Raw genomic sequence first — 17867 nt, 5'->3', positions numbered from 1 at the left:
ACTTTTGAGTTAATTCATTCTGATGTTTGGGGACCATGTCCGGTTGTTTCCAAAACTGGACATAAATATTGTCACTGTTGTGGATTATTTCTCTTGGATTTATTTTATGAAAACTCGCTCTGAAGTGTTTACTCACTTTTGTGCCTTTTATGCTGAAGTCAAAACTCAATTCAATGCTTCTGTGCATATTTTAAGGAGTGATAATGCAAAAGAATACATGTCAGAGTTGTTTCAATCCTACATGAGACAACACGGTATCCTCCATCAGTCATCTTGTAACATACACCTTCTCAAAATGGAGTTGCTGAGAGGAAGATTAGACATCTACTTGAGACAGCCCGAGCACTTTTGTTCCAAATGAAAGTTCCTAAACAATTTTGGGCCGATGCAGTCTCTACGGCTTGTTTTCTGATTAATCGCATGACATCGACAGTGCTTGTTGGTAATATGCCTTACAGTGTTCTTTTTCCAAACAAGTCTTTATTTCCGATGGAACCAAAGGTATTTTGAAGTACATGTTATGTTCAAGATGTACGTCCATCTGTTACTAAGTTGGACCCTAAGGCATTGAAGTGTGTTTTCTTGGGTTATTCTCGTCTTCAAAAGGGGTATTGATGTTATTCTATTGAACTTGGCAAATATCTGGTGTCGAATGATGTGGTATTTTCAGAGATTACACCATTTTTCTATTCTCTTCCTAAAATTACAAGTCAAGGGGAAGAAGATGAGTGGTTAGTTTATCATGTTACTTGTGTTATGGAATTAAGTGATGCTATTCTTCCATCTCCTAGTGACTCTATTGAGCACCACTCGACTACTGTGCCACCAACACATGTTCCAACAAGACCGCCAATTGTTCAAGTTTATTCGAGGAGACGAGAGACTGATGATACATGTCCTGCACCAAGTCCTCCATCTGATCCTCCAGAACAACTTGACCTCCCTATTGCTCTTCGTAAAGGTACAAGGACTTGCAAATCCACATATTCTATTGCTAACTTTGTTTCCTATGATCGCTTATCTCCTACATCTAGATCCTTGATTGCTTCTCTAGACTTTGTTTTTGTACCCAAAACAGTGAAGGAGGCTTTGCATCATCCTGGATGGTCAAATGTGATGCTTGAGGAAATACATGCATTAGAGGAAAATCACACATGGGATTTGGTGGATTTACCCATTGGGAAGAAACCAGTAGGATGTAAGTGGGTGTTTTAAAGTTATGCCAGATGGTTCCGTGGCAAGACTTAATGCCAGGCTTGTAGCTAAAGGATATGCTCAGACTTATGGGTGGACTAGAGTTTGGACTGAAAATGAGCAAATGTGATCACTCTGTCTTCTACCGACAATCTAAAGTTGGCACTATCCTTCTTGTTGTATATGTTGATGACATTATGAGAAAATGATCAAAATGGTCCTTAATGTATAAGGGTTGTTTTATGTTGATCCTTAATATATTCCACATGACTTATATGGTCCTTAATGTATTATAAAAGAGGATCAATTTGATCCTTTGACCTAAAACTAACAGATACATCAAAAAAATCAGGTTAACTTTAACGTCGGGTCCCACATGCAAAATTTAAAACGCTCAAAAGTTTTCTCTTTCCCCTTCATTCTCCATTTTCGGATCTGTTTTAGAAGAGCTTGTGGATATTATTTTTTTGCTCCTCAACCATTAAAGCAAACTTCTCTCTTCTCATTTAGCACAAATTTCACTGCAAAATGTCAAGAAAGATGAAGTTTTTCTCATTTTAGTTCATCTCTGAATCCCCAATTGCTACTCCAATTCAAAGATGCTAAGTGATTTTAATAGAAAGAAATTCTGGAAGTCTTTCATTGTTGTTGTGTAAAAAATTGATTGTTTTTTAAGATACATACAGAAGATCTAATCAAAGCCCTGTTAGAAAGGGATGAAATTGATTCACGATCAATGTTTTTGATTTCGAAATTAGTAAAGAAACGGAGTGAAGCTGAAAGTATTTGAAAATGGACAGTAGCATCATGCGATAACATTAGTTGAAAAGGAAGATTGAGACGGAGTCGATATCTCTAGATTAGAAATGAGCTTGAAAAAGAGAACGAAAAGGTGAAAAAAAATGAAGAGCAAATTGGTTAATGCCAAAAGTAGAGAGAATGTGTGTTGGTATATTATCTTGTATGACTCTACTCTAGATTTGATATCTAATTGCGATTTGATCTTTTGAATCATCGTGCAAGTCAGTTTCCATAGGTTGATCTGTAATCTTTAGTGTATGTAATTGTATAGACAACTTCTTTTCTCAAAAATATGGTGCTTTAGCTTTTATAATTGAAGTGCAGATTTTACATTAAAAATTTGGTCCCTTGTCATTGTAGAATCTGGTGCAAATTGAACATATCTGGTGCATTTATTGAGAATACCTGGTGCATCAATATTGAGAATTTTAATGTAAATTGAGCATATGTGCTTATAATCAATGGAAAAATTTGGTGCATTGAAACATTTTATTAGCACATCTGGTGCACTTTTAATGAGCACACTCATGTCTAGTGAAGTATTGGCACATCTGGTGCACTTTTAATGAGCACACTCATGTCTAGTGAAGTTCGGAATGGATATGATGTACGTAGATCTTATCCTTACCTTGTGAAGATAGAGAGATGGTTTCTGATAGATTCTAAGCTTTAAAAAAGTTACTTCAAAGTAGATACATCCAAGGTGAAATATCTATGATACTTGATGTTGTTGTAAGGGCAGCAAACAATGATAACTAACAGGGAAGTGATGCAATTTTTGAAGATCTATTTGCTTGCAAAACAGTTTACGTAGCTCTGGTGCTTATCAAGGGTTGGGACCATTTGTCCAACTCCAAGATTCTTATTTCAATTTTTATACGATCACATCTTTCTCATATCGATCAAGGCTTTTTTTGGGTTTGAAATAAGGGGACAAGAAGTAAGAGCATAGATCCTTTAGATTCAACGTCGCAACTTATCAAAATCACATTACATGAGTTAATTCAAAAATATGAACAAAAGCAACAAAAGAAATACTAAAGTTAATTTGTAATATCTTCACATCAACCAGCTACTAGCATGAAACCAACAAAATATCTTCACTTCAACCAGTTAGCCGCAAAAACTCAAAAAATTCTCCACTTCAATCAGCTATCAAATAATCAACAAAAATATGGCCACTTCAAAATAGCTATCCTTCTGAAACATATAAAATCACCATTAACTAATATATAAACCCAAAAAAAAGAGTAGGTGTGGCCAAATAAAAAAAATACCAGATTAAATATTCATGTCGGACGACGCAACATTATCATCATGGATAAAATTTGTTCTTCTAACCTGTAGAAGGAAAAAAATCAGATTCTTTTAAGATTTCAAGCTAACTTACTTAGGTATAAAAATATTTACCGGCAACTTTTCAGGTACAAATGAAGTAGAAGGCATCCTACAAGCTGACTCAAAAACTCCTCCTTCTGGCTGTACATAGTTAAACTTGCAAGTTCTCGTATTATGGCCAGACTTGTGACATCGACTACAGTTAACTGATGTTTGCTTCTTCTTCATCTTAGTTCTACTTGATCCTACTTCATCTTGTTCTTTCCTTCTCAACTTTTGCTTTCTCCCAGACTTATTTTGTCTTGAAAAGATTGGAGGCAAAGGAGGGATCTTGCCTGATTTAGGCCACAACTGTGAACCATTTATTGGAAGAATAGCTGGTTCATAGATTCGCTTATACATTTCCACATTATAGCAGTCATCCACATAATTAATAACCTCGTCATTTTTATGCCAAATTGCCGAAATAGCATGCTTGCAAGGGATTCCTGTAATGGTCCATTTTCTACAGCTACATTTTCTGCCAGCAAGGTCCACAGCCCAAATGTCGCTCACACTTCCGCCAAGAATTTCAAAGTTCCATTCATTCGACTTTTTAGGAATAAAACCAGTAGCATCTTTTTCATTTTTGTGCAGAATACTCTTAATCCGAGGGCAAATATCATCAGAATTCCATTTATCAGCTTTATCCCTATTAGCTTGTAATCTAGCCATAAGAAGATATCTTAATTTTTCCAACAAAGTGATGATTGGCTTATCTCGAGCATCAAGTATCATACTATTAAACGATTCACACATATTATTCAACAAAATATCACACTTAGCAATGGGAGAAAAATGTGATTTAGACCATTCAATAGGTTCCTTTTCTTTCAACCATATAGCAGCTTCGGCATCCAATTTAACAATGTCATTGATGCGAGCATTAAAAAATTCCACAGTTGTAGCACTTGCAGCAGCCCAAAGCGCACATTTTAGCGAGGAACCACTAAAACCAGCCCTCTTAAAATTATTATGAAGATGTCTCACGCAAAATCTATGACTCACGGATGGCAAAACTTCATTAAACGCTTCAATGAGACCTTTTTGTTTGTCCGACATAAAGGTCCAATCAACTTGATCATTAATCTCCAAATCATCAATTAAGTAGGTCAAAAATCATGACCATGTCTCCCTAGTTTCCTTTTCTACAACTGCATAGGCCACTGGAAAAATATTATTATTGGCATCCAAGCCAACTGCAGTCAACAACTGATATCCATACATTTGACCCTTCAACCAACACCCATCCACACCCAATATTTTTCTACATCCAGCCTTAAACCCCTCCTTACAAGCAACAAAACAAACATAGATTCTTTGAAATCTATATGGTTTGTTCGGCATTTCGTTTTGAGTTAGCTTCATATACATTGAAGTTCCAGGATTTGACCTTCCAATTTCAAGGCAGTAGTCCCAAAGGATGGAAAATTGTTCTTTCACATCTCCATCAATTAATGCAAGTGCCTTCTTTTTAGCCTTTCTAGCTTGAGCTAAAGTAACATGAGCTTTAAGTCCCACACTGACCGTGTCTCTAAAGTCAGACAACTTCCACTCTCTGTTTTGACTGATAGCATCAAGATACATTCTTGCAATGAAAGAAGAGGTTATTGTCTTGTTACGATGGTTCCAACGTTTGCAGGTATGCTTGGAATCATAAGTTTTAATCTGAAATGCCTTGTCTCGATGCATTACCGATGCCATAATTACCCATTTACAATCTGAATTTCTACACTTCGCTTTTGCTCTTTTTCCATCATTTTTTATCCACCTAATACTCTTCCCAGCTTTTACCTCATGAATTGATACCGCATTTTTGAACTCCTCCCTGCTTCCAAATGTATATTCTAATGCTAATATAGGATGTTTTGCTTCAGTTTTTGGGTTATGCTTTGGAAAATGAAAGCACTCATTATCAGAATCACCATTCAAACTCTTCTGATCTTCAGAGTCCACACAATCTGAATCTCCATCTTCATTAGACAATTTCCTCAGAACTTCGTCATTAATAAGTTTCCTTCCATCCTCAAAGCTTTGCTTTTTTTGTCCATGTCTTTCAAGGATGACATCGTCACCGGATAATTCATTTTCTGAATCTTCAAACTCATCAGAATTGTATGTGTCACCACATTCTATATGCTCTTGATTTAATGTACAATTTGTGTGGCCTAGAATCTCACCTGAATCTACTTCAATGTAGGAGTCCAAATGTTCAAAATACAACTCAACTACTCTATCATTCGGGATAAATTTTTTAATTGAGAGAGCTTCTACTTCAGTAGACACTAATCTCCACCTATCACCGAACTTTCCAAATTTATGCCAAAATATTTCCGAGTCATTCATATAGCCGCACATAACAGCCATCTGCTTCAAATCTGCTAAATTAAGGTTTTTTGCTTCAACATAATCAAAATAGTCCACCATTCCTCCAACATAAATTTTCCTTGGTTGATGCTTCATTAGTCCCATATGATTAATTTTAATACTAAAAAATCCAGCCTCGAACACCGGATCTGTAAAAAAAAATTATGAGGACCACCTACATATAATATTTTTGGGACCACTAGTGAATATTTTTTACGAGATTAAAGGCTTAGGTTCTGAGACCCTTATCTAAAACTTTATGCATTTGTTGAAAAACTCAAAACTAACAAAAGACAATACTTTTACCTAGACAGAGACATAAGAAGTCATAAGAGAAACAACAAGCAGAGTAGTAAAATACACGCAAAACATAAAATCTAAAAACAAAAATCTTACCATAATATAGAGTTGATTCTTTGTCACCATTTCTTTTGATGAACATTCTTGGTAATAAAGAAGAATGTAAGTATTTTTACTGCATATAGAATTCTATAGTGAAACTTCAAAGAGATGAAGATGGAGAAAATTAGGGCACCTTTGGCGCTATGGCTTATGAGGAGATGAGAAAGTTTTCGCGGTTTATTTTGAAGTGGGACCCGATGTTAAAGTTAACATGAGTTTTTTGATGTATCTGTTAGTTTTAGGTCAAAGGATCAAATTGATCATCTTTTATAATACATCAAGGACCATATAGATCATGTGAAATATATTAAGGGTCAACATAAAACAACCATTATACATCAAGGACCATTTTGATCATTTTCTCATGACATTATCATCACAGGAGGTGATTCTGAGGGGATCTCTTCCCTTAAGTCTTTCTTACATACTAAGTTTCATAGAAGGACTTGGGGCAGTTGAAATATTTTTTGGGAGTAGAAGTAAATAGAAGCAAGAAGGGAATTCTTCTATCTCAGAGAAAGTATGTTCTTGACCTACTTGCAAAAACTGGAAAATTGGTAGCCAAACCTTGCAGTACTCCAATGGTTCCCAATGTGCATCTCATGAAAGATGGCAACCCTTCTGATAATCCAGAGAGGTATAGAAGGATAGTTGGGAAGTTAAACTACCTCACAGTGACTCGTCCTGATATTGCCTTCGCAGTAAGTGTTGTAAGTCAATTCATGTCTGCACCTACGGTCGAACATTGGGCAGCTTTAGAACAGATTCTATGTTACTTGAAAAGAGCTCCTGGACTTGGCATATTGTATAGCAATCACAACCATACTCATATTGAGTGTTTTGCAGATGCTGATTGGGCTGGTTCCAAGATTAATAAGAGATCCACTACAGGTTATTGTATCTTTGTTGGAGGAAACTTGGTAGCATGGAGGTGTAAGAAGCAAAATGTTGTATCTCGATCCAGTGCAGAATCTGAGTACAGAGTTATGTCACAGTCTACATGTGAAATTATGTGGATACATCATCTTTTAACTGAAATAGGGTTGAAGCATCATATGCCGGCAAAACGCTAGTGTGATATCAAGTTGTTCTTCATATTGCCTCAAACCCAGTGTATTATGAAAGAACTAAACATATTGAAGTTGACTGTCACTTCATTCGTGAGAAGATTCGAGAAAACTTGATCTCCACTAACTACGTGAAGACAGGAGAGCAACTAGCCGATTTGCTTACAAAGGAGGTAAATGGAACTCCAGTCAATTACCTTTGCAACAAGTTGGGCATGGTTAATATCTATGCTCCAACTTGAGGGGGAGTGTTACAAAATGTATATAGACATCATTTTAGTAGTATACATAGGCATATTTTTAGCTAGTAGATCTGTAGTAATCTCTCATAATTAGCTAGCAGATTTGTAGGAATCCCTCTTTATTTTATTTCCTAAATTAGCACCTAGTATATTGTATTTATATCTTGCTTATCTATTGGAATAAGATATCTACTTCTATTCGATTACAAAAATCATAAAAAACACCATACAGTATCTTAAAGAAATGTGTAGAGCTTAAGCAATCGAAACCCCCCCCCCCCCCCCTCTCCACTTAAAAATATACAGAGATTATTATTTAAATTTTGGTTGGGATTACATTACACTCATGTTTGATTCATTCAAGTCAAAATAAGCTATGAGAGGTGAATTTTCAGGCGGCATACATTTCATCAGCTAATTACCAAACAAAAAGGGAAATGCAATTACACAATATACACTTCAAGATGCTTATAAATGAATTTTTAGAATACATGTCGTCCTTCCAGAACTCCTAAACAGCAAATCAGTTTCGCATTTTGTTAACCAAAGAAAAAATAGAGGCTTGAGGTATTGTTTAACACACATCGTCCCAAAAAAATGGCAGAAAGGTTCAACCAGAATCTGAAATACACACCCCATATATAGGGGTTTAATGGCCATCTAACAAGCAAGTATAGATCAGGACTACATGCCTCCAAATTCTAATTCTAGTTTCGTTAATAATTAGAAAAAGCTATATAAGGTATCGTGTACCTGCACATTACTCTCTTGCACTAGAATATCCTTCGCTTTCTCGCACAGTCCTTTTACCTACACAACAAGCACCTTTATCAGCCAATTTATTTATCACTAATATACAAGAGGGGGAATAAAAAATGTGCACCATAATAAAAGAGCCACATGAAGCAAGTCATTAAATAAAAGCCTAACATAAGCGAAGATGAATAAGCTCAAAATAAAACTACTTCAGTAGAAGAACCAAAGTATTGATAAGTACTTTCTTTGTTATAAGCTTATGCCCAGCTCTTTCCCTGTATACAAGCTTCAGTAATAATATATGCCACAATCTTGCATTCTCAAAACGGTAGCTTCCACTAGTTACCTTCTTGCCTGCTGAAGTTCATGTGAATGATCGTGAAAGCTCTTCAAATCCTATTTCACTGGAAAAAAAGTGATCCCATTCTGTTTTTGCTTTCTTTTTTCAGAAGAGGATGGAGAAACCTATCTAACACTCTGCAACAACCCACTACCATTCCTTTCATGGATTCCATTTCAACCAACTATTATTGAATATGCTAATTTCTCTTCATTCATGAGCTAATTCCGTAATAAGAGAAATGACAACACCATAAAAAGACTAGATTATCCACTACAACTTAGTAAAAGATTGATTATACAATCGCAAGTAAATACACTCCTAACAGTTCGAGAGCACTAGGAAGTCAACTAGTGGCCAAGGAGCAAAAATGGGTCGAAAGTGAATATGATATCACATTCAATTTGATTGAAGTCACAGATTCAATCAACAATTCTATACGACAGCACATTTCCATCTCTTATGACCCCCACCATAATCAGAATTCCGCGAGTAGCCAAAACACGACTAGATCGTGAAGGAAGACAGGAATCCATTGATATGTCATATACAAATTCAAGTTCTTTTTATTTTAAGTAAAACATGATCGTCTGCATTACTACAATTAATAGGAAAATGATAATAAAGAACACTAAAATGAATTTTCCATGTTTTCCCTACATCCAAACAAAAACAGAAACTGAATATTTCAAAATTTTGAAATCGAGTAACACAAATATATTACCTTTCTTAAGGACAATTAAAAGTAAAATGACAATTAGTGTACTGCATGTTTGCCTCACTACAATTCTTAGAAAATAATACTAAAGAACAATAAAATGAACTTTTTCATGGTTTTCCTACCTCCACAACACATATGTTTCCCTTCTGAGGACAATTAAAAGTAAAAATGACAATTAATCGTAATGCATGTCTGCCTCACTACAATTCATAGGAAAATAATACCAAAGAACACTAAATCGAACTTTTTCATGTTCTCCCTACATCCAAAACTGACAAGAAACTGTAAATATTTCGAAGTCTAGAAATCAAATAACACATATATATGTTAGTTTCCCTTCTTCTAACCATCTAAATAATGAAGAACGCATGGATCTGATCTGCATAAACTTGGAATACTACCAAGTTGAAAAAGAAAACCCATAAAGTTTCAACAAAACAACTCCTCAATCTGGAATTGAATCAAGAAAAGGGCACAAAATTTAGGGAAAATACGCATCCAATTACAAAAAGAAAAAAAATGGTGTTGTTTCACTTGATTTACGCTAAAACCAAAGTAAAGTAACCTTATTATGAAAATATTACTACAACTTGGAGAGAACATTTAACATGATCTCTCATTGACTTCCTTTAAAATCAATTTGGTAATTTTATTTATCCAGAGGTGGAAACCAACTTTGCAAGCATAGGGTAACTATATTGGTATATTTCTCGTATAGAGTATTTTCCCCCACAATATCAATAAACTATTACACCCTCCCCCACCCAAAAAAAAAATAACCTGATTTCCTAAAAGTTGCTTTTAAGCAGTAAAGATATAAAAAAAAAATATGTCTGTGATAAACTAAATCATAGATAAAACCCGTAGCTGTTAAACACAGGCAATCTCATGTGTTTACTAGAGATCTTGAAAAGAGCAATCAGAAAAACATAGACAACTCCGCCGATAGATACTAATTTACCAGCACCCTACAAGAACATGATAAGAGCAAGTGAGCTTAAGGACAATAGAGCATACCTTCATCTTTTCACGAGTTTCATTAACAGTTTCACCATCCTTCTTCTTCCTCCAATGGTGACCATCTTTACGGAAATCTTGTAGTACTTTCCAATCAAATAGAAACATGGAACCACCTGAAACCGAAAAGCTATATTAGTTAAAACTTTAAAAAAAAAGAAAAAAAGAAAGGAAAATCGATTGGGCAGATAACGATGAACCTGGAGTTGGAGTGGGGGATGTTGATGTAAGATGTGCTACAGCTGCCACGAATTTAGAGAAAACATTGATTGACTGGGAGAGCAAAAACCACCTGGAATATTTAGTTGGCGTTCACAAAGCTTCCAGAACTTTTGAAGAATGGATTCATCTGGAGAGTACCCTAAAGCTTCTATCTCTGTGGATGCAAAGGTTGCTTTCCTGAACAGCCACCACTATTCTGAAATAACACAACCTAGACCAAGAAAAACAACAAACTCAATCAATCAAAAGAGAACATAGAAGGCACTAACAGGAGATAAGTGAACATAGAAGTTTGGAATAATGGTTACCATACATGCAAGTTGACTTGCACAAAGACCTTCCGGAGATTTCGTAGTCAGGAAGAACTCAAGTAGTTCAAACAAGGCACTGTGCTTGGAGATGAAGGAAGATATAGATTGTTCCAGGACTGATCCAGAGTTTATGATAGAGTGTAGGCAATAGCAAATATGCAGATGCATGTACAGAAGCAGAAACCCAATAACCTGAACAGTAAGCCAAAGCAGTTGAGTATAGGCAAGACTACGAAAAAGAATTATTCAAATTACAGTATACCCACCTTGTCATCAATACATCTGAAGTTTTTGAAAGTCTCTGCAGGATAAGATGCAAGCTTTCAATGAAAATTTGCCTAGACAATTGAAGTTCATACAACCTTTTCAAGTTAAAAAAGCAGTGAATATTTATCATCACCATCCTGCAACAACAAAAATTGCACATTTGACCAAAACCCATCAATAAAACACAGTCCCCTTCAATTTGTTAATGGCACATACTGCAACTTCTTTTAATGCAGATTTAAGTTTGATAACAAGCTCATCTTCAATCCTCTTAAATTTGTTGAAGGCAAAGTCCTGTAACTCCCCACAACTCAAGTAGCACAGAAGTTCAGAGCTTTTACTCGAGATCTCAGAGCTTCCTTTACACCATGCTTAAGGAAAGCCTTTTTCTTCAGAAGGACAGCAGATGTAAAATTCTGGAAAAGCAAAAGAAAACAGCTTTTAGTTAACAGTTCAAAAACAAATTACTTCATATTGGCAATCCCCTATATAGTTCATGATCGTAATAAGTTCCACAAACGCACCTGATCTTGTCTTTTAAGAGAATCGCGCTCAAGGTTCATATGAACAATGATTTCAAGTAGATGGTGAATTTTTGCTTTGTCAGACATAAATTTGTGAGGAAGTTGTGGATAATTCCTCATCATAGAAATGGTTATATCACGCTTAGAGATTTCAAACACGTCCTGGATATTACAACATAAGCATTCAAAAAATTCAGTATCCTGGAGTAGTATGGCTGAAATCTGAAAAAACACCAATATAATTTGTCATTGACAAAGAACACTAAAGAAGGAACCTATCTAAAATAATCTAAACAAATATTGAACTTGAGGGGATACTCTATGAATTCAAAAAATCAAAACCACGGCATCTAGATACTCATTCTGCGTACAGCTTTGAATGATGTCCCTACTGAGCAAACACAGTTACCGTCTATGTTCCATGGTACATGAAAATAATCTGACTGCTCACTCTATTATCAAACTCCAAGTACAATAAAACGTCTTAATGTTGTTAGAAAAATGTTAAAGATGGTAACATGATATTATACGAAAATGGCACCTCTTCCACTAAATAATACTAGTAAGTAATCTGGATGTATTTGACCAACTGGCCTGATTTAAGACAAACATACAGTTCAAAAAAAATTGCAGCACAGTACAGATCTACCAGGTTGCAGAAATATTACCAACTTATTGTTTTACAAGCACTTTCTTGGAATCCATTATCAAGTGTAAACGGTGAAGTTTGAAGCAAAAATATAACATTTACTTAAAGAGTATCAACAAGAAGAGCTAAAGAACCTCACCTTTTGTGCTTTGGTGTAGTATTTCTTTTTATTATCACTAGCAGGAACAATCTTCTCCAAATCTGCCTTCCTAGTTGACGCAAAAAGTAGCCTAATTAGGTTTGTTGCATCTTCATCACTTAATTCAGCTGATAGCTCTTCTTCCAAGAGCATACACAGGATACGTTTCAATCCTGTAAAGACATAATTTTCAAGTGAATATTTTCTTCAACCATGGAACAAACTCAGGGATCCATGATAAGAAAAAGACCCTTCTTAAGTTTTTCTATGATAAAATAGGAATATAGCTGTCAAATCAATAAAAATAGAAAATGCCTATAAAGGCAAGTTGTAGAAATTACTAGTCTAACCAAACTCCAGATAATTGTATTATAGCATTAATACTAAAAAACCACAGGGAAATACGGGACAAATTCAGAAATTATACAGTAACTTATAACGTCTTCCAAACAAAGTTGAGCCACTAGAAGACTAGGCTCACTGAAAGTTGTAGGGAGATACTACTCTAACCAAAACTACATACTATTTTCATGTTGCAATGTAATGTCCACTCTATTCAGATGACTAACTCATTTGCAGCATATCCTCAAGTCCATAGAAATAATTGAAGACTATGACAGACTTAAACTAGTAGATCAAATTTAGGATGAAAAGGGTGTGTGCTTGTATTGGTGGGAAAAATTATGAGATCCCTGCATCATGTGTTCCTCATTTTTTAAGGTACGTTATTTCTCTGTGGTTGTATCACCTAGAACATTTACATCTAAGCACAACTAGCATTTTAAAACATAAGTGGAAGTAGCAGAGTAGTTCTCGTAAGTTGGAACACACTAATTGATTAATCACAAGAAGTGTGACAAAAATAGATCTTTCTATTAAATGAAATAAGAAGTGTTACCCGTATGACAGCCATCCACCAAGCTCTGTCCTTTCACTGCCTAGTTCAACTTTATCCCATCTGATCCATTGAGGGCAACCAGACTCTTCAGGTCCATAGGATCTTCTCAATTCCATATGCATGGAAATAAGCATCCATCATCAGTCTGGAAGCAGCTTCCGTTGCATATATCTGATGAGTACCCCAAAGCTTCTAGCTCCGTGGATGATACAAGGGTTGCTTTCCTGAACAGCCACTGTTCTGAAAAAAGAACACAACCTAGACCAAGAAAAACAACAAACTCATTAACCAAAAGAGAACATAGAAGGCACTAACAGGAGATGAGTGAACATAAAAGTTAGGAATAATGCTTACCCTACATGCAAGTTGACTTACACGAAGACCTTCTGAAGATTTAGTTGTCAGGAAGGACTCAAGTAGATCAAACAATGCACTGCGCTTGGAGATAAGGAAGATAAGGATTGTTCCAGATTTTAAGATAGAGAAGTAGCCTGCAAACATGCAGATGCATGTTAAGAAGCAGAAATCCAATAACCTAAACAGTAAGGCAAAGAAGTTGAGTATTGGCAAAACTACAAAAAAAAAAAAAGATTTTTTCAAACTACAGTATACCCACCTCGTCATCAATACTTCTGAAGTTTTTGAAAGTCTCTACAAGATCTTTTTTTTTTTGATAACCGAGAAATCAATCCGTCTGTGACCTGCCCTTTGGACCAATCATAGCCTTCTCAACTCGGTGGATAATGGGACCGCCCCTCCACCCTTCTCCACTTAAATACTGGGCTTCGCTTTGCATGGTGTGGGGCTTGAACCTGCGACCTAAGCCACAAATCCTCCACCTTTTACCACTAGAGCTAAGCCTTGGGATCCACTTAAATACCGGGCATCGCTTTGCATGGTGTGGGGCTTGAACCTGCGACCTAAGCCACAAATCCTCCACCTTTTTCCACTAGAGCTAAGCCTTGGGATCCACTTAAATACCGGGCTTCACTTTGCATGGTGTGAGGGTTGAACCTGCGACCTAAGCCACAAATCCTCCACCTTTTTCCACTAGAGCTAAGCCTTGAGTTCCACTTAAATACCGGGCATCGCTTTGCATGGTGTGGGGCTTGAATCTGCGACGTAAGCCACAAATCCTCCACCTTTTTCCACTAGAGCTAAGCCTTAGGGTCCACTTAAATACCGGGCTTCGCTTTGCATGGTGTGGGGCTTGAACCTGCGACCTAAGCCACAAATCCTCCACCTTTTTCCACTAGAGCTAAGCCTTGAGCTCCACTTAAATACCGGGCTTCGCTTTGCATGGTGTGGGGCTTGAACCTGCGACCTTAGCCACAAATCCTCCACCTTTTTCCACTAGAGCTAAGCCTTGGGGTCCACTTAAATACCGGGCATCGCTTTGCATTGTGTGGGGCTTGAACCTGTGACCTAAGCCACAAATCCTCCACCTTTTTCCACTAGAGCTAAGCCTTGGGATCCACTTAAATACCGGGCTTCGCTTTGCATGGTGTGGGGCTTGAACCTGCGACCTAAGCCACAAATCCTCCACCTTTTTCCACTAGAGCTAAGCCTTGGGTTCCACTTAAATACCGGGCTTCGCTTTGCATGGTGTGGGGCTTGAACCTGCAACCTAAGCCACAAATCCTCCACCTTTTACCACTAGAGCTAAGCCTTGGGATCCACTTAAATACCGGGCATCGCTTTGCATGGTGTGGGGCTTGAACCTGCGACCTAAGCCACAAATCCTCCACCTTTTTCCACTAGAGCTAAGCCTTGGGATCCACTTAAATACCGGGCTTCGCTTTGCATGGTGTGGGGCTTGAACCTGCGACCTAAGCCACAAATCCTCCACCTTTTTCCACTAGAGCTAAGCCTTGGGTTCCACTTAAATACCGGGCATCGCTTTGCATGGTGTGGGGCTTGAACCTGCGACCTAAGCCACAAATCCTCCACCTTTTTCCACTAGAGCTAAGCCTTGGGTTCCACTTAAATACCGGGCTTCGCTTTGCATGGTGTGGGGCTTGAACCTGCGACCTAAGCCACAAATCCTCCACCTTTTTCCACTAGAGCTAAGCCTTGGGCTCCACTTAAATACCGGGCATCGCTTTGCATGGTGTGGGGCTTGAACCTGCGACCTAAGCCACAAATCCTCCACCTTTTTCCACTAGAGCTAAGCCTTGGGATCCACTAAAATACCGGGTTTCGCTTTGCATGGTGTGGGGCTTGAACCTGCGACCTAAGTTACAAATCCTCCACCTTTTTCCACTAGAGCTAAGCCTTGGGGGCAGTCACAGCAAGATCATTATGCAAGCTTTCGATGGAAATTGGCCTTGACAATTGGAGATCATCCAACCTTTTCAAGTTAACAAGAAGTGAATATTCAGCATCACCATCCTGCAACAACAAAAAATTGCACATTTAACAAAATGCATCAATAGAACTAGTCCCCTTCAATTTGTTAAGGGCACATACAGCAACTTCGTTTATTGCAGATTTAATTGATAATGAGCTCATCTTCAATCCCCTTCTATTTGTTAAGGGCAAAGTCCTGTAACTCCCCACCACTCTCTGTAGCACAGAAGTTCAGAGCTTTTACACGAGATCTCAGAGCTTCATTCTCACCATGCTTAAATATTGCCTTTTTCATCAGAAGGAAAGCAGTTTTAAAATTCTGGAAAAGCAAAATAAAACAGCTTTTAGTTACCAGTTCAAAATAAATTACTTCATAATAGCAATCCCCTATATAGTTCACGATCTTAATAAGTTTAATTGTTCAAGATGCAAGCTTTTCTACAGTTTAAAGATAAATCAATAGTGTCAGAGCTATACTACTATTCCTCTATACAAAAGTAAGGTATGAGCTAGAGTTACGACCAATGAAGAGAAAACATTGAATGGGACAGGAAAGACCACCTGTGATATTTAGTTGGCGTTCACAAAGCTTCTAGAACTTTTGATGAATGGATTCATCAGGAGAGTACCCCAAAGCTTCTAGCTCCGTGGATGATGCAAGGGTTGCTTTCCTGAATAGCCACCACTGCTCTGAAAAAACAACACGACCTAGACCAAGAAAAACAACAAACTCAATTAACCAAAAGAGAACATAGTAGGCACTAACAGGAGATAAGTGAACATATAATTTTTGGAATAATGCTTACCCTACATGCAAGTTGACTTGCACGAAGACAGTAGCGACTAGCTAGAAGATCCTTTTCAAGGACAGTAAGTTTAGCCCTCCATGGTGATGATGCAACGAAGGCCTTCTCCCTTCAACATTAATTCAAAAGCCTTGTTGATTTAAGAAAATGGGTGTGTATGAGTGATGAATTTATCCAATTCAAGTTCCTTATTCATGTATTTCTCAACAACAGAAGGAATATCCGAACTAGGTTTGTAGTTTCCAAAGAAGGTTTCTTTGAGAGTCCTTTCATTCAGAAAGTTCATAGGGCATGTCTTTAACAAAGCTTCCTTATAGCACCAACAAGTACAGCCACTCCCCCACCCTTGATAATTAATTACGACAATGTTCGTTAAGATAAATGTATTAATAAGAACATACAATTAAGGAAATTTGATGATAGAAAACATACATCATGGACACATTCAAATGCTGGAATCATAGCATCAATATGGCCAGTACATTCCACACTCCTATCAACTCCACCATCAGTCATCTCAGCAATTACCTGATCAAATAATCAAAATTCAAGAAAAGATGATCAACTATAACTCACAACTGTCTTTTTTTTCTTTCGCGAAATGATCCATTAGGAGAAGTAAATATGAGTACCTCTTGAACTGGTTTACTATAATCCTTTGGGTTCACAAACTGTGTCACACCAAATTTCTTAGCTGTAGAATAAAAGTAAAACGGATGAATTAGTTGCTTTGCTATGAGACAAGTTACAAGGAAGGAATTACTCCCTCTGTCCCAATTTATGTGACTCACTTTCCTTTTTAGTCAGTCCCAAAAAGAATGACACATTTCTATAATATAAAGAGTAACAATTTAACTATAAAATGTCTATTTTACCCTTAATGAAATGATTTACAGCCACACAAATTTCTATCATTCATTTTGGACCACAAGTTTTAAAAGTCTTCCTTTCTTTCTTAAACTTCGTGCCAAGTCAAAGTACCTCATATAAAATGGGACGGAGGGAGTATAAAATAATGGATCAAGAATGTGTAAGGCACAAGTTAATTACCTTGCTCAAATCTGCTAGCATTTAAATCTACACCAATTATCCTTGAAGCACCTACAATTCTTGCTCCATCTGCAGCCTGACCAAATGAGATCAGATCATTAGTAAGATTAACATATATATGGATAAACATAACAGAACAAGAAAGTTATTTGCCATGTGAAGAATACTCACAGCAAGGCCTACAGCCCCCAGTCAAAAAATAGCCACACTTGAACCTTTTGTTGGTTTAGCAACATTCAAAGTTGCTCCAAGGCTTTCAAAAACATCTGCAAATAAAGGAATGAACGCCCTATCATCAGCATGTGTAAACCACCTCAATAGATATACACAAAAAGGATTCAACAGCGAGAAAGTAAAATCTAATTAGA

The 17867-nt window shown here is 36.9% G+C and overlaps 3 protein-coding genes across 3 annotated transcripts; 1 reads left to right on the top strand and 2 right to left on the bottom strand.

Annotated features, from left to right (window-relative positions):
• Positions 1-3381: 3381 nt before the first annotated feature.
• On the bottom strand, positions 3382-4434 carry LOC125808520 (uncharacterized). Its single transcript, XM_049488205.1, has one exon. It carries the CDS (start codon positions 4432-4434, stop codon positions 3382-3384), a length of 1053 nt encoding a protein of 350 aa, XP_049344162.1.
• A 57-nt stretch (positions 4435-4491) lies between these two features.
• Positions 4492-5835, bottom strand: LOC125808519 (uncharacterized). The gene has a single exon (XM_049488204.1). The coding sequence runs from the start codon at positions 5833-5835 to the stop codon at positions 4492-4494; it is 1344 nt and encodes a 447-aa protein (XP_049344161.1).
• An 887-nt stretch (positions 5836-6722) lies between these two features.
• On the top strand, positions 6723-7214 carry LOC125808518 (secreted RxLR effector protein 161-like). Its single transcript, XM_049488203.1, has one exon. The coding sequence runs from the start codon at positions 6723-6725 to the stop codon at positions 7212-7214; it is 492 nt and encodes a 163-aa protein (XP_049344160.1).
• The last annotated feature ends 10653 nt before the right edge of the window (positions 7215-17867 follow it).

Source organism: Solanum verrucosum, unplaced genomic scaffold (genome assembly GCF_900185275.1).
Source record: "Solanum verrucosum unplaced genomic scaffold, falcon-dt-bn FXZP01000444.1, whole genome shotgun sequence".
Lineage (NCBI taxonomy): Eukaryota > Viridiplantae > Streptophyta > Magnoliopsida > Solanales > Solanaceae > Solanum > Solanum verrucosum.
This window is presented reverse-complemented; position numbering and strand designations above follow the sequence as displayed.